This window comes from Perissodus microlepis, chromosome 1 (assembly GCF_051167445.1).
Source record: "Perissodus microlepis isolate ML-2025 ecotype Zambia chromosome 1, ASM5116744v1, whole genome shotgun sequence".
Taxonomy (NCBI): Eukaryota; Metazoa; Chordata; class Actinopteri; order Cichliformes; family Cichlidae; genus Perissodus; species Perissodus microlepis.
In genome coordinates this window covers 18,371,680-18,395,517 of record NC_140461.1, presented here as the reverse complement: position 1 = coordinate 18,395,517, position 23,838 = coordinate 18,371,680, and the positions used below count along the sequence as shown (strand labels likewise).

The 23,838-nt window shown below is 40.2% G+C and overlaps 1 protein-coding gene across 3 annotated transcripts in view; it reads right to left on the bottom strand.

Annotated features, from left to right (window-relative positions):
- Positions 1-23,838, bottom strand: part of tcf12 (transcription factor 12) — an 87,823-nt gene that overhangs the window by 33,789 nt on the left and 30,196 nt on the right. For all 3 annotated transcript variants that reach the window (XM_084933287.1, XM_084933295.1, XM_084933278.1), the window contains exons 6-8: positions 8,453-8,514; positions 5,391-5,523; positions 1,962-2,014 (exon numbers count right to left, since the gene is read on the bottom strand). In XM_084933287.1, coding sequence (XP_084789413.1) covers positions 1,962-2,014; positions 5,391-5,523; positions 8,453-8,514 — 248 coding nt within the window. The remainder of the gene's footprint in view (positions 1-1,961; positions 2,015-5,390; positions 5,524-8,452; positions 8,515-23,838) is intronic.

The following is a 23,838-nucleotide window of genomic DNA, read 5'->3' as shown; positions in this document are numbered from 1 at the left end:
CCGCGTTTGCTTACACAAGCAAAAGCTTTCGGTGGCATATGCAGCTGCATTCATGCTTTACAGGTACGCGGCAGGCTCTTCACACAGCTGCCTGTGGCAAAGTAAATCTGACTCCAGGTGCGCCTTCCCCTCGACACTTCTTCAACGGCAAACCTCGCTACATCCACAGCCCGCAATACAAACACGGCTCTCAGCTGATAACTATCCTCAGAAATGCAGCTTACACTCCCTCCAACAGTCACCAGACACACCTTGGAAGGCCGCAGGTAGCACTTTTCCCCATCCGATAGCTGCTACACCCATGCCTCACCTTTGCTTCCTATTAGCTCACTAAGCAATAAAGTAACAGCTCCTAAAAGCTGCCACACAACCTCCCACTCTAACATTTTCCACATATGCCAACTAAAAGAATAAAGAGGAGAAAAACTCTTTATGTTTTCCTTTCTCTGTCAGCAGGTAAGAAGAGACCTATAGCCCTTTATTCAACACTGCCATCTTTATTCTTTCAAATGGGATCAAAGACTAACTGGGATAATTCCTCCAAGCTCCAGGCTTTATCTTCTGAGCTGTACTGAGTGACAAGAAGAAGCTGTATTTTATCCCATGCTCTGTCACTGTTTTTCCCCATCTAGCATTGTACTGCTTGATTGTACTCTTATGAGTCACAGAACCGCACCTGCGCCCATGTGTTAAGTACTGACAAATAAAAGCCCAGCGTCCATTTACACAACAAAGAGATGTAACCCGCGAGGCAACCATTCTTTGCCTCCCTCCCTCCGTCTGACAAGACCTCAAATATATCACTTACTTAAGAGGAAGGCAGCGCACGTTCCTGCTCCTGCCAGGGACTGCTCTCTCTCCCTCATGCTCTGACAAACTTCTTTTCAAATACAAATCCAGAAACAAAACACATGCCACCCTTTTATGTTCGGTGGCCTGTTCCATATTTAATTTCAGAGTAACAGCAGTAGAGGTGATGATTATCAAAGCTCTGCAAGGCAAATCCAGTCTCAGACTCCCTCGCCAAAAGAAGAAAAGAAACCCCGTCATTGTTTAAGGAAAGAAAATGTTGGATTTTTGGTAAACCAGTTGCTTCTGATTAAAACGGAAAAAACATTTTTTAAAAATCCTTGTCTTCTACTAGTTCTGAGAATTCAAGGCAAAGCCTAATAAAAACCTCTGACGATCCACCGGGGTTTTTAACAATGAACATCTGACTTAGTGATTTATGCATATTAATGAACTCCAACACCCCCTGTCTAAGCGAATACAAGCTGAGCTCCACACTTCTATGCATCCTAATGGTTTCTGCTCCACCGGGATCATTACCAATAGAAATTTCAGATATTCTGTGCTATTAATCTCTGTCTGTCCTCCTGTTCGGCTACGTAATGACTAATTAAACATCAAAAGAGCAGAGCTGTGGATCCGCTCTGACAGCCTCTCTTTCTCCCAGGAGAGGCTGTGAGGAGGCTAGACTGTGACAGGGCAGCACTGAAAATCAATCACCTCAAGGTCCACATGTGTATTCACACACTCGCACGCACGCATGCATGCGCTTTTGCACGACACACCAAAAAATCTGCAGGAAGTTGTCGCCCGCCGAGACCTTTATGTGCTCGGATTAAAACAACAAGCATGTAAACAACAAACACTAAAAGTCAAAATCAAACAGGCACCACCGCAGTCGCTGTTGAACAAGCCGCACAGAGACAACACAATTTCAATCCGAGAAGTGTGCCGGGGTTGTCAAGAGCGTTCTGTGTGTACAACTGTGAAAAGAGAGGGTGTGTGAGTGGTAAAGATATGTGTGTGTGTGTGTGTGTGTGTGTGTGTGTGTGTGTGTGTGTGTGTGTGTGTGTGTGTGTGTGTGTGTGTGTGTGTGTTTGAGTGAGTGTGTTTGTTTAGGTGAGCTCACTGTGAAATCTATTTATATGAGAGGTAGATGATCTTCCACTCACAGATGAAGGCAGGCCAGGAGGGACCTTGCGAACCTTTTTTGTTTGGAGAGGATCTGTGGAAAGATGAAAGCAGGGTGTATTCATTCAAAGGCAGAAAACAAAATAATAAAGAGGCAACTGTACAGAAGCCATAACTCACCAACAAAATCCTACGAAGCATTGTTTGTGATTTTCACATAAAGAATAAAAGAAAACTACACACAATCCTACATGACATATCAGAGAAATATGTTGATACTTGTTTTTTTGTGTGTTTTTGTCATTGCTCTTTCAACGCAGCCTGATGACGACTGAAGCCAGACACCAAAGCAGGGTGTGTTCATATTAGGGCTGGCCAAGTTTTATATCAAATGTGGAGTTATTACAGCTGTAATTTTTTATTTAATCTTATCAAGTGATTATATAAAACTAAACTAAAAGCTAAAAGTAGATGTGAAAATCAGTAACTAAAATAAATATAAAAACTAGACTTTTGAAAAAAAGGAAAACTAACTGAATTATTTACCATTATCTACCTGCTTGTTTCAGTTTAGCTTTTATTAGTTTTGCTGTTACTTTTAGTTTTCCTTTATTGTGCAGTGGATGTTAAGACTGTCAAACAATTAACACTGTCACGCAGACGCACCAAGGCTTGATAAACATTAGAAACAAAGCCTCACCATGGCTGTACATTACGGAGCCCTGCAATCCAGCCAGTCACTACATGGTAAAATTTAAAAGGGACATAAATACTAATTGTACTTTCTGTGGGGATCATCCAGAAACTGTGACACATCTTTTTTGGTACTGTTCTTTTACACAGAGATTCTGGAAGGAATTTAGCAGGTTTGTTATTGTCCATATTTTAAGGGAGTTTTCTTTACGATGGGAAAATGTTTTATTCTGTTTCTTTAAGTTCCCCAAGAAGTATGATAAATGTTTTTTTTATGATAAATTTGTTAATACTTTTAGCTAAATTTTTTATCCATAAATGTAAGTTTACTAACAAAACACCATATTTCTGTCATTATTTTAAGGATGTGGAAATGTACCTACAATCAATATCAGACTCCACCAACAAAAAGGCTCTCAAAACAATATATGTATGTGAATTTTTGCGTGTATTCTTATAATTGTTACCTTTTTCTTTTACCCTTGGCTTTTTGTGTTCATGTTCTGTTGTTTTGTATACTTCATCTGTTTGTATGTTGTATACTCATTGTTTGTTAAATAAAGTTTAAAAATAAAAATAAAAAAATTACGGAGCCCCGCAGGGGACATGGGAGAAAAAAAAAATTAAGATGGACTTTTGCGAGATCTCGCAAAACTAACTCGGGATCTCGCAAAAGTTTTGCGAGCTCTCGCAAAACAAACTCGGGATCTTCCTGTTAGCTTCGAGCTAACGGGAAGAATGCGGCTAAAACTTTTGCGAGATCTTGCAAAAGTTTTGCGAGATCCCGAGTTTGTTTTGCGAGATCTCGCAAAAGTCCGTCTTAATTTTTTTTTTCTCCCATGTCCCCTCCGGGCCTCCGTAGTACATAAATATAAATAAGTATTTAAAAAATATTTACATAGCGAAAATGAGAGAATCACAATTTTTTTTGATATAATATTAACAGAAAGTTTCTTTGTCTAAAAGAGCTCATTTAGATCTTGGAAATGGTTTCACACCTGAGGAATATCACACTAAAGTTAGATGAAAATGTTTGGTTTTTTCCATATTGAAGCTATAATATCTGTGAAACCACACACACGATTTGGGCAATTTTAAAGAACATGTGCCCTGAAAATGTGAAGCTGTAAATAAAACAACCTATTGTGATTTCTACTCATCAGAGATCAAACATACAAAATACCATATTTTTCGGACCATAAGGCTCACTGGATTATGAGACGCACTGTGGATGAAGGGGTCTGTTGTCATACACAAGGGCACTGGATTATAAGGAGCATTAAGTGAAACAAAACAGATAAGTCAAACTTTACCCAACTCATTCTTCTTGCTTCCTCCACTTCTGTACCAGTGATTCATTAATGTTGAATTCTCTAGCAGCTGCTCCATTCCCATGTTGTTGCAGTATATTAATAACTAACCTCTTATTGTGGATGGATTATCTCAGTTGTTCTCCTGACTGAAGTTTGGTCCGTTTACAGTATACTGCCATGCAATTGCATTTGTCAAAAACCATCGGGAACCCTCACGTTAACTTAGCGTTCATCCTCCAGCTTCACTGTGGTATGCTTTATGTTATGCTAACATAGCTGTGTCGCTAGTGATCACATAGCACAGCATTATATACCAGCTAGCCCAACTTCAGTAACCCTGCAAACGTCACTGCTGTTTAGTTTTCTGTCTTCATTTATGTTGGAAGTGATAGCAGAGCTGTACGTTTTTATTTTTTTCCAGTCAGAACATGCTATATCATGTTCAGGTAGCGAAGCTAGCGAGCTAACTTCCTGCTAACTTCCTACTCCATTAAATTTAATAAATTCTGTTTTCATGAATGCCTGGGTGTTAAACGTAATTGTTACACCTGGTAAAGCAGCAACGCTGATCATTTTATTAAAGATGAAAGAATTTAGACAGTTTTAAACTCTCAGTGACACCGGAGTGTTCGTTTGACTTTGGGACCTGAAGCCGACAGAGTTTTGGACCCAGATTACTCAGAGTCCGTGAGGCTCCTAACTACGGTAGCCCTAATGCTCAGACAATCCATCAAGCAGTGCCGCTTGGTAGCTTACCAAAGTCGTACTAAAACATTTTTTTTTGACAGATTTTTCAGGCCATGCACCACATTAAATCGGTTAGAGGACAGTAAGAACAACCAGAATTCATACCTAAGGTGCACCGGATTTTATGGTGAACTGACGATTTTTGAAAAATTAAAGGATTTTAAGTGCGCCTTATAGTGCGGAAAATACAGTAATTCAGTTAACTTTACCTTAACTTGAGCTACACTCCCGATAGTGTGTGATCATAGAGCCCCAGCGCCTAATAATTACTCTACTCCTTTGCAGGACCTAGCTCAAGTAGTTTTCTACATAATTGAATTTAAATATTGCACCTCAAAACAGGAGCTTGAAAAAAAATGCCCAGATCCTCATCCTGTTTTTTTTTTAATCAAAGTAATGACAGTATGGACCTAAAATCTTGCACATTTCTGATTAAAATACAATATTTTCCTATATACAGCCAAATCTGAGATGAGAGGCATATGAAGAACTGTCTGAGCAATAGTTTGTATGTAATTGGGATTTCTCAAGCATGAGCTAAAGTGGTCCAAAAAACAACTTTATCAGAAAGGCTCGAATCCTGCATCGCATAATTAAGTCTGTCTTTATCGAAACTTGATCTACTTTTGGAGCACAATGTGAAATTCAAATATTGTAAAACCTGCTTTGCTGGTCATTTAAGAGCACTTTTCTTTCAGTCATGAAGACGGCACTGACCGATGGCTGGAGGGTCTGGCAGAGAACGTCTTCTTGGATTGGCTGCAGTGAAGGAGAAGAAAGGAGTAGCAGACTTCCCTGACGTAGTCACTGAACTCGGACTCGCCAACCCAATGTCTGTCCTTACAGAAGGCTGAAAGAGAAAACGCAGAAATGTTTAAAAACTAAAGGAAAAGAACAACTTTTATTGTCCAAACTGACCTTCAACCAGTCATTTTTTTAAGCTCTCTGCATTTAAACAGAGCTTTGTTCAAAATAACACATATTTTAATAAAGAGAAGCACTCAGTGTCTCTCACTTGACCGCTTGTATTAGATCTTTCTTTAGTACACTAACTTCAGTATATTTAAAAAAAAACATGCAAAAAGTTTACTTCATGCTATGAATATTCTGAGTTATGTGGTTTCAAAGTAGAAAGCAGTTGATTTAAATTTTGCACTTTTAATTCACATAATTATTCCAGCTTTTATGAGCCCATAAAACTTCTTAAGTATCCACATGAAGCCTTCAGTGCTGAAAAGCACATTTAGGCTCTGTTAAAATCTAAAACCAAATCAGTTTTACACCCACAGCAAATGCCACAATCAAAAACCAAAATCTTCTTCTCAGTATTTTCAGCACTTTCTATGACCAGCTTTGAGCATTAACTTCTAATGCCTTTAAAATTTAAAGGCTATAAAATGTAACTGAGATGGAATACGTTCTTAAGCTCTGAAAACTGAATGTGTCTATAAGTTGTGAGGGCTCAGAATTTGGAAAAAAAATATTTAAAAGAATTAAAAAGTGTAAAATTGAGCCTAGCTCAATGTGTGTGGAAATTTTGGTGAAATTCTGCATGTCTTTATTAAATAAAAATCATTTGACTGGGGACTTTCTGTCAGATGTGGTTGATTTTAAAAGAAATGAATAATAAGAAAAAAAGCAGAAAACAAATAATTCTATTTTGTTTTAAAAAAAGATTTCACATATTTTTTTAATTTATTTTTTAACATGAGAGGACAGACTCCGCCAGCCTTGAATGCTTATCATGTTACCCTGTCACCAATATCTGTTTGACCTCTACAACCCTGACAAACTGGGTTAAGACGCCCAATTAAGAGCTTGGTCTAATTAGAGTAATCGGCTGGAGATCAGGAGAGCGTAGAGTGTGTGAGTGAGGTCAACTCAGCCCAATGAAGAGTAGTAGTAGTTGGCTTGAAAACCTGCCTCACATGCCCTCTTGGATTCCTCTTTGCAAGCTGAGGATTGACACAGTTTACCACTGAGACGTTTCTATCTGATGCTTTAAAGTTCCAAATTTAGTTGGGACTAAAAAAAACAATGTGTACATGAGCACAACAGACCCACTTCTGCTGTTGCCTTTGTTCAGTGACATTGAATACCTGCAGCAGCACTGGGTCTGACCTCCTTTATGCTACTGTAGTCAGTCTGGGAGGAACAACATACAAACATCACTCAACAATCATCAGCTCAGCTCTTCCAGCTTGAATAGATCTCAAGATTGTACAAGCTTCCCTATTCAATCTCAGATTTTGTGGTGAAAAAATCCTGAAATTCTGATATTAAATGTTAAGAAGCTGCAGCTCATGTGAGGCACACCTCAGCACCAATATGCACAAAGGTACAAATGATACCATGCTCTCCCAAAAAGCTGATTCTGTTCATCTGGACGTCGCGTTTTCAGTGGGAGAAAGGTTTCGTCACTCATCTAAGTGACTTCTTCAGTCTCAGCTGACTGCAGGTTATATTTGCATAAGGACTGACACTAGCACCACTGACGAACAATTGGCCGTGAGGTCAGTTTCATGATCATTCATATGCAAACTTCAGTTCAGTTCAGTTCAGTTCATTTTTATTTCAAACATTTCAAACGTGCCTTCACAATCATTACAAAATATCATTCCATTATTTGTTTGAAAAGGAGTAGGCAGAAGTATTTACTTATTTGTCCCTACCCCCTCGAGTTTTATCTCTCATTCATTAAATTTTTTTTTAAGTCTTAAATTAAACAAACAACATATGAAACAAAAGTAAAACAAAACAAAACAAAACATACATAAATCAAAAACAAGAAATTAGCAAGCCCCACCACAGTATAGTTTCTTTCATATGAAAAATACAGAATGTGTATATTTGCAGATACACAAGTTATGGAAAAACAAACAAACCAAAACAAAAAAACCCAAAAAAGAACCACAACACCATTACCAGCAACATTACCGTCCTGGGTTAACCCCGTTTTCTTCATTCTTATACTTATTTAAAATTAGGTTTTTATATTTTACTTTAAACTGTTTTATGTTTTTACTTTCTTTTATTTCTTCTGTTAGACTGTTCCATAATTTAACTCCTGCAATTGAGATAGACATAGTTCTTAAAGTTGTTCTAGCACTTTGTATTTTTAAATTCCATTTCCCTCTTAAGTTATACCCACCTTCTCTTTCTATGAACAATTTACAGATTTCTCTTGGAAGCAATTTATTTCTTACTTTATACATTATTTGCGCTGTTTTAAGCTTCACCAAGTCTTGGAATTTAAACTGTTACCATGCTGTTTTCTGAGCCAAGTTGGGAACTGTGTAAGTCTTGATTTACTGTAAAATGACCACATGGCTACACGTCATGTGCCAAGTAGCTCATGAGATCAGTCGTCTTGTTCAGCTATGTGTCCTGATTAGATGTCAGTTGGTTAATCTCAGATCTGTGCAGCTGCAGGTGTGCACTCTTTCCTCTGTGCTTATTCACAATATCTAAAACAGTAGAGTTAGTCAGAAAGCCAAAGGAAAGATAGTTTACATTGTAGGAGGGGGTCTTGGTGGTCTTGTAGCCTCAATGGGACAAAGCCGAGAAGCCATAGCTTGGCACCAGCCTGAGGTATGGGTCTGTTTAACTTTTAACGCTCACTATTCAGCACAGCACACTCACCACACATATTTGCTACAATGAGACTGCCTACAACAATAAAAAAAAAATACTGTTTGACTTATTTTGAAGTAAAACATTTTAAAAGCGGGATGGAAATGATGTAAAGGTCTATATAGAAGCAACAATGAGAGACTCACCTGGCAGCCAGATGCCGCAGGATCCCTGCCATATCCAAGAAATGAAGCCCTCTCTGATTTACCTGTAAAAACACACAAAAAAAGAATAATTACTATTTCAGTATTTTATGGAACTTTTATGGAATGCAGATGGTTTTATAAGTAATAACAGGCTGCGGTATTTAGCCTGCAGTCAAGCGTTTAGCGCAAGATGAATACTTAATTTGCTGTAATGTGTTCTTAACTTTACTCACAGTGATTTGTACATTGTTGCACCTGTTTGCTTAAAACAGGATTTTCACATTATTCAATTTAAGGTCACACGTTTGCTTCTGGAGGCTGTCTAGTACACAGTCACTCAAACAGTGCTAGTTAAAAGCAGCCACACTGGAGCGGTGAATGCTGTGATGCAGCTCCTGTGCCGAGCAGTCACAGAAAGGAGGAGTTTGGTTTCCCTGTGCGTTGCCCTTGTAATGATTTAAAACATTATCACTATACCTGATGAACACCTATTCTGCTGCTGTCAGATGTTGTCTACTAAGAAAAACTGAGGGCTTTAAATGAAAAAGAAAAAACCCACAAGCATGCTTAAATGTGGTAAAAATGTTATTGTAAAGGAAATATTCATATCTTTCTTTCTGGGTAACAACATGTAAACAACACAGAGCCCACAAAGAGTCTACTGTAGTATACTGACATATCATTTAACAAATTTGGGGGCTTTTATCCGAGGACACGAGCAGGATTCTTTTTCTGTTTAGAGCAATTATAAAATATCTTTGGGCAATCTTGGAGCTGCTGTTCCTTTCACTGAAGCGAACAGCCCAGTTTGTCCCACTTTCATCTGCTGTCTACTGTAATATCATCTGATGCTGGCAGGAAAAAGAAGGACACAAAGAATGAGGGATTGAATCAGTAGACGGATTAGCTGACCGACTCATGGATGTACATCAAGTGGAAATCTCCGGGGCTGAAAACTGAAGCCAAGTCCTGGCAGTTCCTCTAATGGCCACTTGAAGCTGTCTCCAAAAGTGAGCCAATCCCCATAGACTTGCATGTTAAACTCAACAATTTTACAGCAGTAATAAACATGTTTACAGCCCAGTACAGAAAATGGTTTTGGTCTCTATTGATAGTTGGATAACTGGGCAGTGTGGCGGTGCAGTAACTAGCATTGTTGCTTCTCTGTTGTGAACAAGAAGGCCACAGGTTTGAATCCCCTAGTCATGGTCACCCCACAGTCTAAAACCAAACATGTTAGCTTAACTGGTGATTCTAAATTGGTGTGAATGTGTGTGTAAATGATTGGCACTGCAATATACTGATGACCTGTCCAGGGTGTAGCCCATCACCAGCAAGTTAGCTATTTAGTTTTTTTTTTCCAGTTTGAAGGTAGGGGTATATCCCTTTTGACAGGCAGAAGCTGCCTTCAGGGTCTCAAATCTGAATCTGAGAAGCCGAACTGGACATAACCCTAACCCTGTTGGTGAACTGTAGAGCACTTTTAATGGAGCTATGTAGAAAAAATATGGCTTACTTTGCATTAATTGTACTCAGGACCAAGAATTTTAGTACTTTAATAAGCCCACTATGACGTCATGTGCCTTCTCAACTTTCATACTGGTACTTCAGGCAGAACGGACTCGCTGCACTCAAGGAAAGCAATTGCTGAGTCTCTCTCAGAGTTTTCTCAAGAAAGTCTCACATCAGTTTCAAGATGTTGCAAGATGATCTCTCTCTGTAATCTTTGACCTCTTGCTCATACACGCCTGTCTTCAGTCCAGCCACGAAATGCCAAGTTACAAAAAACGTGTGCAGCAGGCCAACTGTTTGTTAGCGTAACAACAGCAAGCATAAATGGGGCACTAGTCTGTTATTTAGCACCAACTAGTAGGTATGTGTGTCTGCTTGACACACACACACACAAAGTCCACAAATGCAAAACTATTGCAGTCGACTGACATCTAAGTATGGCTCCAAAAACATTAACACAGCAGTGGCAAAATGGGAAGTTCTGAAACCAATATTTTATGTACAGAAAATCATTCAAGAGATCAAATGTACTCAACTGTCCTGCAGTAAATGGTTCAGTCACAAAAAGTTTCCTTATCTGGATTCCAGTAAAAGCAGGTTCTGTTACAAGCACTATTCAGCAGACCAATAGCAACACCTGCAATACTTCTGTAAAACTGCGTTATGACTCTCAAAGTTTTCTGTATGCAAAGTATGTTTTGGTGAATAATTACTGATCCAACTGTCAGAGTCCGTCTCTCAGTGTCAAATCCTCAGAGGAAGGCTCACAAGGATCCGTCGGGGGGGGAAATAGACCTTAAAGCACACAACACCCATGAATCACACACATCACAATATCCACACTCAGCACTTTTAGTCCCCTGGAAAAAACAAACAAATGAGAGCTCCTCTGGGAGAATGATGAATAACTTTAACGGCATCGTACATTATTTTTGTCAGACTTCCAAATATTACAAGCACAGACAAAAGTGTTGGAACTAAATTCTGTTTACTCTGGGGACAAGATAAATATTTTTTGTGCGTTAAAAACCTGCATAGTTCAGATCTTTTGTTACACAATGACTGATCTGAACAGCACTTTCACATGCGCAGGTGAACCGAGGCACATCTAAGAGAATTCACTTGTGCTTATCTGAGCAGTCCTGCAGGAGACAGTTGTTCTGCATCTGCCCATACCGCCTTTAGAGATGAGGGAAGCTGAGGGAATCAGAGAGGATCGTTTAACTGGCAAAGCTGCTTCTTTTCTAACAATGATGTGAAACAGTTCTGAGCCATTGCGCTTGCAAAAAAGAAATAGGATTAAGTTGTCAGTTACCACCAACGTTTTCCATCATGGCAGGATGATGAAATGTCTCCTCTGAATGAGAATATTAATTTCTTTATTTTCTGCCTCATGTTCGAAGACGGTTTAGTGAAATTCATTTTCACTCATCAGATGTAATCAGAGAGAAAGGTCTGGTCAAGGGCAAGAGTTGAATATTCACTGCAAGCACATGTTCTGTCACACACACACCGCGTCTGACGTGAATAATTGATCGTTAGTGTCGTAGGCCCAGACTCAAACAACAGATGTGTTTGCAAAAACAGTCGCACTTTACACTATGACACAGAGAAGCAGTCCCTCAGGGCCACGAGAACAAAGCCTAACAGAACGAAGTCTAAGAAGTGCTGCCTACTGTGTTTAGCCCTTTACATCGAGCGTGTTGCTAAAAAACAACATAACATTCCCAATTTCTCAGATGGAAACTTGTACACGCCAAAAGATCTGCGGGGGGGGGGCAACAAATTCATCCACAAGAAGCGATGATGAGCTGCTCTGGATTTTTCTAAAGAAGAAAGAAGAAACTGAGATTCTGAATTCATCCAATTCTCACAAGAAGGTTTGATCCAGCAGTAGAAGCTGAATCACGACCGCTTTCATACATATTTCAGGATGTGAGCGGGGGCAGTTTCAGCTGTCATCGGCAGAGTTGGGAGCACATCAGAGGAGGCAGATAAATCACTTCAGAGAGCCGATTGACCCACAGCAGCGTCTAAGTGTGTGTCTGAGGTAAAACAGCATGGCTTTACTATTTCCATATCTTTGTAAAAATTCAGTACCGGGTTGCGTTTTGAGCTACAAGCGCACTTGTTGCCAAATGCAGTGGCCTGATTAGTCAAATCTGTTTATTCGACAAAAAAATAATAATCCGAAAAATTTAGTTTAATCTGAAAAAATAAATGCCACAAATATGTCCTGCAAAATTACACGGTTGGCATGAACAGCTACAGAAGTCAGAAAACTGCTGCTTTGTATGTAATGTTACTTAATCATAATAGACAGGTTGCATTTTTCCTTAAATGGTGCCAATTTGCAAATATAGGGCATAGTTGTCTTGTTTTTTTGCTTTGATTACCCTGTTCTTGAGAGTAAAAACATCATTATTTAGCAAATTGAATTGACTTTAAGAATAAAACATCATGGAACAGCAAGTGTAATGTACAAAATATAGGTTTACAACTATCAGTGAGAAATAAGGTGTCAGAGCCACAAATTTGGAGAAACTGAAGCTAGACTAAGCACCTGTGAGACCACAAGACATGTCAACCCCCATTCAGACCACACTCTATCTGTCATGAATCTGTCAGCAAGAAGAGATGGATGCAGCAGCACTCGAAGGACCAATCCAATGGCAGCGCTGGTTTAACTTCAGGAGTATGCACAGGGATCATGGATGAGCAGGTCTCTTAGCTTATTTAAACTATTCTTCAGCAAATGCAGCAGCTCTAACCTCTTTATCTGATCATGTTTCTCCCTGCTGCCCTCAGCAAACACTTCAGTGCCTTCTGCAATGCGTGGTGCAAAAACACAGCTTAAATCTCTCTGTGGTGTGATGTAGATTTACAGGAATTTGCTCACAAATTTCAGGAGAATTCATATTTATGACGCTGAGGTAAAGTAGAACAAAGTGATACATCAAATGGAGCATAATGCTGGGCTGGCCGGTTCTAAAGCCAGGAGCCTAAATTAGCCGAATAAAATATCATGCAGTGACACCGTCTTCTGTCTGATGCACAAATACTGCAACTTACCGTGAGGAAAATAGGTCACAGTACAAAAGTGAATTTCCCATTAATGAACACGACTCAAAGTAACTTTTTAAACTGCACATTCATGATTGAATTAGTTACGTTTGAAGCTTATACATTAAAGCACATCCCTACTGTGAGGAAAGAGAATTAAAATAAAAGCAGGATTTAACCGTTTCATGTACTTGAGGCTTGTTATCAGCCGCATTTTGTTTTGCCTCCTCTGTGGAAGTCTGTGTGATCACAGCCTCACAACAAGAGCAACACAAATATTGTTACTATTACTTCCTGAGTACGCCCATTTTTTCTGTGCGGCTCTACATGGGACTAAAGCATGTGTTTTCTTTTTGTGCCGTCACAGGCCCACTAATGAGTCACCGAAGTGCAGTGATTGATAGACAGCAGAATTCATTATGTGCCTTAAAACATCAGTGAGAGATAGAAAATGTAAGAAAGCAACGCGAGTAAAGTGGCTTAATTACCGCAATCACCATCAATAATACGAATGTATATATGCAGACATCACTCAGTATATCCCCAATGCAATGAAAAATCAATCTCAAGAGTGGGAAAAAAAATCCCATCAATTCTGATTTAAATATTCGGCAAAGCTGCTCATTAGCATATCACTCAGAGATGAGAAGGTGTAACTACAATTTGTGCTGATCCATCTTCAGCACAACGCAGCTGATTCACTGAGGTAAGTCTCTTTATCTCCCAGGCCACACACCTCATCGGCAGTTCGGTAAAAACCTAAAAACCTAAAATCCTGCAGCCATGCAACAAACTAGAAAAAGGACTTCCCCAAACAAATAGTATTATATTAATAAAGGAGAACAAATAGCAAACACTCTGGTGTGTCTGGGATCAGCCTTAGAGGAGCTTGGTCATTCAGAGGAGCTCAGCTGCTACTCCTACACATCAGAAGGAGCACTCAAAGAAATGATTCTTCACCCTCAATAAACATGATAATAATATAATGGTAATTTTGACTATATGAAAACAAAGGTTTGCTAATTCAAATAATTCATTATTAAGGAAAATGTGTCTGCTATAAACTGAATGTATACCAGTCATTCCAGTAAATGTAACATTTTATGCTGTTTTTATGTAACAAAATTAAATGGAAAAGTTACTTGAAATAAAATTAAAGTCAGCATTTTAGACATAAATGTTTTTTGACTGAGCCAACTGAGGGGACCCAGGGTCCTCCTAGGTTTTGGGCATGTCCCATCTCAGAGGAGGCCCGTGCACATCCAGGACTGGAGAGATTAGACCTGTGAGACGGCCTAGGAAATGCCAAAGTCTCCTTAAACCCCCGTTAATGACAGGAAATGGATGGATGGACGGATGAATCAAATACCAAACTGAAAACATCCAGCTCTCGGTGTTAACACACTGCAGAGACACTTTTGGAAGCTTTAACAGCTTCGGGTCTTCTTCTCTGTGTGGATATCACACTTTCAAATACAGCACTGCAGTTTGTCACTGGCACCTTTGCACAAGCTGTGAACAGGCATCATGAAGTCATTCCACAGATTTTAAAGCATCGCTCGAGTAGTGCCACGCAAGGCTTTTCACACACTTGTAGTGAAGCTACTCTACTCAGAGTTTAAGAGCTTTTTGAATCATCATGCCACTCCAAAGTTTTTGGCACAGTGAAGCAGAAAAACTTTCATATATAACAAATAATTTGGCTCTTCATGGTCCTATTGTACTACCATCGTGCTTCAGATGACAGATATGATTTCCTCTGTGCCCAGTTTCTGCTAAATATAGCACTTTTATGACTTTTTTTTTAGTTCACCTATTGTTGAGCCAGATCCAACAGTTGCTTTCCTCATGCTTTTCAGTCTTTTGCTGTTTTTCCATTCTCCGGGCTACTGCCATGTGCCTTTTATCAAGAGTGGCTGCTTTCTACTGTTTATTCCACACAGACTAAATTTCGCAAGTATTACCCTGGTACATTAACTTCTGGCACGTCCTCTCACTGCATCTCAAGAGGGAACATATTTCTGTCAGTTTTCTCTTTAGGGTCTTGGTATCCTTGTCTGCTTATTTCCCTTCTTATTTTGGGGCTGAGCACATCTCTGTTTTTAATTTCCCAACCTAGACTGCTGGTACTCACCAAGCAAGAACTGTCCAAGACACCTGTTTCCACTACTAGCTGTTACACAGCTACAATACAAAAGGTGGGAATTTGGTATTTTTGCTCAATAAGACTTCTGTAGATGTTTTCTATCATTTCATAACTTTAACCCACCAACCTCAGAGGGCACATACTTCTTAAACGGCTTAAAAATGAATTCCACATGGTGTTTCCTGCAACAGCCAGAGTATAAAGCACAAAAGATGACAGACCACATGACTGAGAACCATGATTGTCTTCTCAACATCATTAGGGCTTCATTATCCCTTCAATCATGTTTCAAAAGGCACAACTTTTACTCTAAAGGCGAACGTTCTCCGTTTCCTTTCATCCATCCAACCATCCATTTTTTACTATTTATCTGGGTTCAGGTCATGGGGGCATCAGTCTCAGCAGAGAAGCCCAGACTGTCTAACGGGCGTCTAAAAAGCACCCCTCTTAGGGTGTTAATAAACAAAATTAATTTAAATAAAAGCAAACAATTTGTAGGTAAATGCTAAATACAATCTGCACATTAAACCAATAAAAATGTAACTCATGTTTAAAAGACTTTAAATTTTACCTGCAAGTTTTAAACCAGTTCAGCGTCATCTGCCGAGAGCTAGTGGAGCAGAGTGTAAACAACAGTAGGTGCAGGAATTTTGCAGGAAAAAAAAGGCAAGCTGGCCTGTCATTCACAGCATGCCTCCTTATTGATCACAAGACTGCACCACAGTATAGCACTGCACTGTGCTGAGCCCCTTATTTTGATACTGTGAGAGGTAGTGACCTAAGCATCCCCAGGGATCAATTCAAAATCCTTGCCACAAAAACAGCCAATTAGCGAGCGTGCTTCACTGCCTCTCAGATGCATTCCAAGGGTCTCTTTTTTCCATCCAGAAAATGAGTCAGTTTCCTTCGCTCCAAGGAAAGTCAAGACCATGAAAACAAACACATTATACAGTATGAGGAATTATGCTTAAAGCAAGTGAGCTTATCACACGCCGACTCAGTTAGTTTGTTTTTGCTGTGTCTGTGGATCTTTGCTTAAACGCGTCATTATGTGATGACTCCCCATGATTTTTCTGGCTCCCAATGGGCCTTTGGGGGGTTACTACAGATGTAAGAACAACTGGTCAACATACAGCAAAAGTAACATTATTTCACTGGAATCTGTGCATTTTTGACTATTTGAGTAAACCCGATGTGTATTAGGGTCAAATACATCAAAACATGATGAATAAAACTGAATCTTTAACTCCTAAACTCAAAACGTTTCTTTAAAAAAGGTTTAGTTGCAGCCAAGATTCAAAATTTTTATGTGACTTTAGCATTTAAATGTAAATATTTTAATACAGCTTAATGCTGAATCCCTAAAGAAAGATGTGCACTACAGGAGTCAGACTCCGACGTGACTAAATGATAAACTGTCAGTAGGGTACTCTCGGCTATACGACGCTAATGTTTTAGCCTGTCTGGGTGCCTTGGAAGTAAAATTAGACAGGCTCCATGGTTACTAATACATTCCTCTGGCAACCAGAGATGGTACAAGGACATGCCAGGCGTACACTCACTCGCTTTCCCCCCATACCTTTTAACACGCCTCCTTTTGTTTCCTTCACTTATGAGTTTGTGTACATCCATCCATCCAAATCTGTTTGATGCTTCCCAGCAGATTTTTTTAGACTGTAAATAAAAGCTGACTGGGTTAGAGGTTAGGGCAGTGAGTGTGTGTGTGTGTGTACACTGGTGGCGGATTTCTACAGCCCAGCATTAGAAACAACAGTAGGACAGAGGAAAATAATAGAGCCACAAAGCACAGAGGAAACATGACTCCCTCGCCCTGAGCTCAACATCAATTCTGCGCACAGCCTTGTCAGTGCCAACATTATTCAAAACAGCAAGAGCAAATGTTAATGAGTTCTTATTTGCATATTTATTTTTTTCTTTGTTGAAATGTCACTGATTATTATGTACTATGATGATAAATGCATCTGCTCACGCAGCCTGATGTGTAATTAGCCATTAGGTGGAATGAATAGATCAATTAAAGGCAAGGGACCAGGATTAAGGGAAATCAAACTGGGAAGAATGCAAGAAGGAGGAACAAAATAACACACTTGGCTCAGGGGGGGAGAAAAAACTATACTGCTTTTAGATGAGGCAAAAAATCCAGAAGGGGTTACTAATCAAGAGAAGGTGTCTAAATCAGCGAGATCAAAGATATTCCTCGTTTTATTGCGCTTTTTTTTTTACCCCTGAAGTATGACTTTGAAAATCAGGAGCAGCTAGCTGCTGCCCTTCGCTCCAGCTAACCAGTTTATTTTCCCCCTAAAATCCATCTCTCTGTATGAGAGGAGAGATGGGGATTTCCTGATTGTATTTATCCCCTCTCCCAGGATAATCAGGTGCCGTGGCTCGGTCTATTTGAATTTCTTCTAACTCGGTAAAAGGGAAAAAAAGGGGGGTGTGGAGGTGGACAGGGGAAAATGTTTTCGCTTGGCCTTTGCCTTTTTCCAAGCCCAACTATTCTCCTGCCAGTGCTTGTTATTCACAAATGAGGAAAAAAATGCATTACTGCGGACCAGATGGGAACATTCCACATGACCAAACCAATCAATCACCTTGGTGGGACGCAGGTGTGACACAGCCGTGCAGCAACACACCATTTCACAGTCTATCAGGCACAAACACATGGTCACCAATCAATGGCACCCTGAGGACCCATGAGGAGGGGTGCTTCTCCGCAGCCTCACTGGTTCATAGCTGATGACTTCATAATCACACATCCATTCTCTCAGAGGAGAAAGGCGATGAGCTCCCTAATAACGTCTCCCACCATGTGAACACCAACACTGTAATGGATGCTGCTGTAACGGGGACACTAACATGCTCCCCTGCATCTAGCATTCACGTGTGAGCTCAGCGCCATCATCTCTGTGAGGATGAGACAGAGCGCTGTCTGGGGAAACAAGAGTACATTTAACAAGCTGAAGAAATGTCCCCAGCCGGCTATTAGAATCAAGTCAGTGTGTTGCATCAAAGTACAAGCTTATGTTTGGTCTTAGATGCCAAACAACTGTTGAACAGCAAAACAACAGAGGGAGCCGGAGAGAGGTGAAGGACAAGGAAGGATACACACATGGGTTAGGAATGCTGATCCAGCTCCAAGAACTGTGGGCATATTTCCTTATGCAGATAAACCCCTAAACCCCCGAAAAGTCTTCAGAACAAAAGCCTGCACTAAATAAAACACCAAAAAAAAAAAAAGCCTGAAGGGGATAAATCTTTTGATGAGTACTCTCTGTGTGGATGGCATTGCATGAGGGCATAAATTGTAGTCACCATTTAAAAGAGGTTTGTCGATTTTCTAGTTGGAATTTTGTTGGTTTGTTTTGTTTTTTTTACCTTCCCACCCCCGTTTTCATGGCAGTAAAGAAAAAAAAAGTCTCAGAGAGCCATGCTTCGCTCTACACTTCCCACACTTCACACTCTCGGGGCTGTGCCAGCGCAGGAGAAAATGTCAGGCATTGTCAAGTGGGAGTAAAGGCGAAACAAATGTTTGCATTTTATTATCCAATTACAGTCCACTGCAGTCCAACAAGACGGGAGTGTAACATTATCTAGTGTTTTGTTTGCCAGCACTCCCAGCATGGACGCAGGACGCCTGGGCAAGCAGTTGTGACCGTGGAAAAAAATGGAGGCGGGAGTTAGAGGAGGGGTGGGCAAGAGAATTAACGAGCTACTGCCGGCCAGGCTTTCTGTGCCTCGTCTCGAAAAGGACCCAACTTCTGAGGTGGTGGCCAATCGGTTTCCCTCCAATCGGTTATTGGAGGGAAACTACAAAGTTCACTCAAAACCTGACCTGTCCGTGTTGAAGAAATTGATGTGCGGGAACCAGGGGTCAATTTCACGCATTCTCCAGTTTAGCTGGTAGAGTTAGCAAAAAAGAAGATCCAAGGATGAATTTGTCACCCATCTGTGCCCAACCTGGGTTCAAATACTGCTACCAAAGGGGATTTTATCAAAACTGGTCCAGACGTTTACGTGATGAATGCAAGCACAGCTCTAATGTTTTCAAGCTCTAATCTTTAGAGCTTGAAAAAACGTTAGTCCAGAGTTACCTACCAAAGCTCTCAAGACATAGTTTCTTTGTTTTTGTTTTTTTCATGTGTTCTTTATTTGTGATGGCCAACATTTTTTTTTAAATGTGCTACAGTGTGCGACAGGTGTGTACAGCAGCACATGCTGACAGGTTAGATTATGAGCATGGGGATATTAATTTCAACTGGCCTCCACTGACAACAACAGGAGCTTAGCCCGAATGATCGAAAGACAACATCTGTAAATATCACCAGTACTAAAGTCAAAGGTGACGCTGTATGACATTTCAAAACTAAAAAAAAAAAAATATAAGGATCATGTGAAAAGTTTGCCTAACAATCTCATTTAACTCGTTGTACATCAAAGCTACAGACATATAACAGTGCTATCAACAACGCAATGTGAAGCAATAAAGTCAGCAGACTTAAAGTGTTCCTCTAACATCATTTCTTCTGAATGAATCATTTCCCTTTTAGTGTTGTGCTTGTATTAAATAATCCCCCAACATTCCTCTTGGCATCAGCTGCAAGCAGAAAGAGACAAAAGCAATGAGAGAACAGGGGAGGGGAGAGCGATGTGGGATATACGAGGAAACAAGTACAATGAGGAAGGATTTGGATTAATAAAAACTTCTTTTACGGGAAAGTTTTAACACAGAATTTGACTCTTTTGTTGTGCAAACATCTGCAAACACATGTATGCAATTAAGTATCTTATAGCCTCGACCTTGCAATTTCAACATGATTAAGTATTACGAAAATGAACTAAAGTGACTGAAAGCAGCAACATTAAGACACCTTTCCACTGCTGATAAATATAACTTTGGCACTCTAACCCCTGCAGCTGTCTCTCAGAGACTTATTATGTCATCATACCTTAGCTATACCACAACTCTTCTATCCTCTATGGAGAGACGGCCCTCGAGGCCTACTCAGACTACAGCTGATCCACTGCAGCTGGTCAGCCTCACCAGTCACATGCTGGGGGCCGGGGCCTAAGGAAGCAAGGCAGGACGGTGCGGGGCAGGGCCGAGAGAAGCGAGGAGGCGGGGTGGGCTGGGATGCGTGGGGAGATGTGGGCGGCACGGGTAAGGAGGAACAGGATTTGGACCCTTTCAGCTCGTCTTCAGCTTTTCATGCTCCACTGACCGCAGTAATAGATAAGCACACCCTGCAGCTCTGCATAATGACCGGCTACAGCCACTAAACTGTACTACACACATCCCCTCGTTTTCCCTTCTCTCGTCTCTGCTTCATCACACACACACACACACACACACACACACACACACACACACACACACACACACACACACACACACACACACAGTCTATCTATGCCACATCACTTTTGATAAAGCAATACGTGTAAAACAATATTTGAGTCCATATTTTCTGCTCTTATTGTGAAAGCTTGTAGTAAACAGTGTCTGTGTGTATGTGAGAGAGTCTGGGTATGAAGAGGGAAAAGGGAGCAGCATTGGCAGCACCTGTGACCCAAACTGCACTGCAAACCGAGTGCACACCTGAACAGCACCTGGCCACAATCACAGCCTGGGTATGAGGAGGGTCTCCTGTGGGACGGCGCATTAGCACATGACACCTGCCCCAGTAAAAACACACTGGGGATGCCAGTGTGAAGTGGGATTTGACACTTCAGGGAAAGCCTTGAGGAACAATTAGACATGAAAAGGCAAAAGTCTGGAAGGGATGAATTCTTTCTCAGTGCGAAACACTAATCAGTGCAAAAAAGAAAAAACTGTTGTGTCTTCTTTGTACTTTAAAAATACAATCAAAATGTTAAGTTCGACTGGTTACAAAGAAACAATATCACAAATTTTGGTACTAGCTAAAATTACTTCTGTTTTACCAGCAGCATGCTGTTCCCATGTAAAATCTCTAAAGGGTCATTTCATATACAATCATGTAAAAATAAAATAAGCTGACACCTGCAGAATCACCTTTTTTTTTTAAATTATCACAGACATGCTAATTTTGTAAAAGTTAGCAATCTACAATAATATGTTGTGTTGGTTTTAAAATTTTGAGCTTTTCCCTTTTTTTCTTCCAACATATTTGAACCCTTTTTGAACCCATTTTTTCAATCTTTAACTTCTTAAGCACAGGATATATCCACATGAAATTTCCAGGGCTGAAAAACACATTTAAGCTCCATTACAAACTGCAAGCAAACCAATTCCACCCACTCGAAGTGTCACAATCTAGAGCCAAAATTTCATTTTCATCCAGCATCTTTTTCTTTTCTTCTTTTTTTTCCCAACCGACTTCAAGCATCTATCATGGGGCAGATCACAGTTTCGACAGCAAAACTGCACCAATTTAATATTTAAGATCTGGAGTAACAGAACCAAGCACCGGTAAACTGGATATTTGATCTATTATTATTTATTCATTATTGTAGGGTCCTTACCTTTCAATATAAAGCGCCTTGAGGTGACTGCTGTCAAGATTTGGTGCTATATAAATAAAACTGAACTGAACTGAATCTGCTGTGTCACATTGAAAAGTGGAAAACTTTAAAGGTTTATAATATCACGTGGGAAAAGTTGCTGTTGAAATCAAGTCATATCATATAAAATCTCATTTTTTATCTATATTTATCATCAGGCTCATCCTTCAGCTCTGATTTTCTCTGTGTTAAAACAGTTTTCTAATATCCTCATATTTTGATAGAAGCCTTCAGTGCTTGACTGAAAATTAAAGTTTTTTTCTGATAGTGTTACGAGCTCTTGCTCTGTGGGTTTATACTGTCATCCTGCTTCTATCGGAGGTGATGTGTAATCTTGGAATCTAATGCTTGTCTTTTCCATCTACACCGATCAGGCACAACATTATGACCACTGACAGGTGATGAGAATAACACCGACTATCTCTTCATCATGGCACCTGTTAGTAGGTGGGACATTTTCAACATTTTCTCCTCAGAGTTGATGAGCTAGAAGGATGAAATATGTCCAAGCGTAAGGATTTAAGTGACTTATGATGACTAGACGACTGGGTCCTCTACAAAACTGCAGCTCTTGTGTGGTGTTCCCAGTCTGCAGTGGTCACTATCTAAAAGTGATCCAAGGAAGAAATGGTGCTGAACCAGCAATCGAGCATCTGTGGGATGTGCTGGACAAGCAAGTCCGATCCATGGAGGACCCACCACAAACCTTACAGGACTTAAAGGATCTGTGGCTAACATCTTGGTGCAGATACCACAGCCAGCCTGTAGGAGTCTAGTGGACTCCGTGCCTCGACAGGTTGGGGCTGTTTTGGCAGCAGAAGGGGGGACCAACACAATATTATGCACGTGGTCATAATGTTATGCTGGATCAGTGTATATTTCTATCATGAAGGACCTACCAACTTTACGAAGCCTGGGCAGAAATCTTCATTGTTACCATGTAGAACTTGTATCAGTACTCACTTTTCATGATGCTGTACTGAACTGCATCAAACAATGAGCTTCCACTGAATAAAACAAAAATAAAGAGCTACCATGAAAGCAACAAGGAACTGTTAAACAATAATTTTAGAAGTTATAGTCTTCAAAAAAAAAAAATGTTAGCTAGCACTTAAATCCATCACACTAAAACAAAGCTACTTTCGGCTGCTGCCTTGTTCACAACTGTTACCACAGCAGGTACCTCCCTTCTCTTTGAAGTGGCAGAGGTCATCTACTGATTTGAAGGTGGAAGATGGTTCGATTCCTGGCTGCTTCAGTCTGCATGCTAAAGTATCTTTGTTGCATCCATCAGCGTGTGAATGTTAGATAGAAAGCACAACAAACAATTATCCATCTTTACAAATATTAAATACAAATATGTGAAGTCCTATAAGTTTACAGCAGGATGAAACAAAAGAGGAGAGCAATAACTGCCAGGTCATCACGTGAAAGTCACGTGTGTGCTGACAGACTGGGAGGACAGAGCACGCGGCCTTATGCATGCGGCCTTATGCATGCGGCTTTATGCATGCGTCGATGACCGTATTAAGCTGATTAATTGTCATGCAGGGCTAAAGCCGTATGAGTAATATACATGAAGTACACCAGAGAAACGTGAGTGGAGAAACTACAACTCAGCAGTTGTGATATCACGCCTCGGACACATGGCCGGAGAGAACTGATGCTAAAGCGGTCCACAGATTCACAGCGAGATCCCACATAAAGCCCAGCTCACAATAAACACGGGCATGCCTTTGGCTCTTCGTTTTGAAATGAATGCTTCAGTATATGTGGGTGTTGGTGTGTGGAGAGTAAAATCAAAATAAACACATAGAAATCCAGACGATTTTTATTTGACCTTGTTCGTATTGACAAACTTGCAACTACAACTGTGATTCTTTTATGTTTCCCACTCTCCAATCACAGGCCGTGCCTTTAAATCCAAGCCAAGGCCACCCTGAATGGAAAAAAAACCTTAAAGCAAAAGAAAGAGAAAGACTGTTGTGAATTAACATAGCTTGTAATTTTAGCCTGAAAAGCATTAAATAAATAAAAGAACAATAGGGAGGCCTGGAGTATTTTTATTATTCCTTTGAAGTCCCTATAATACATTTCCCCTACG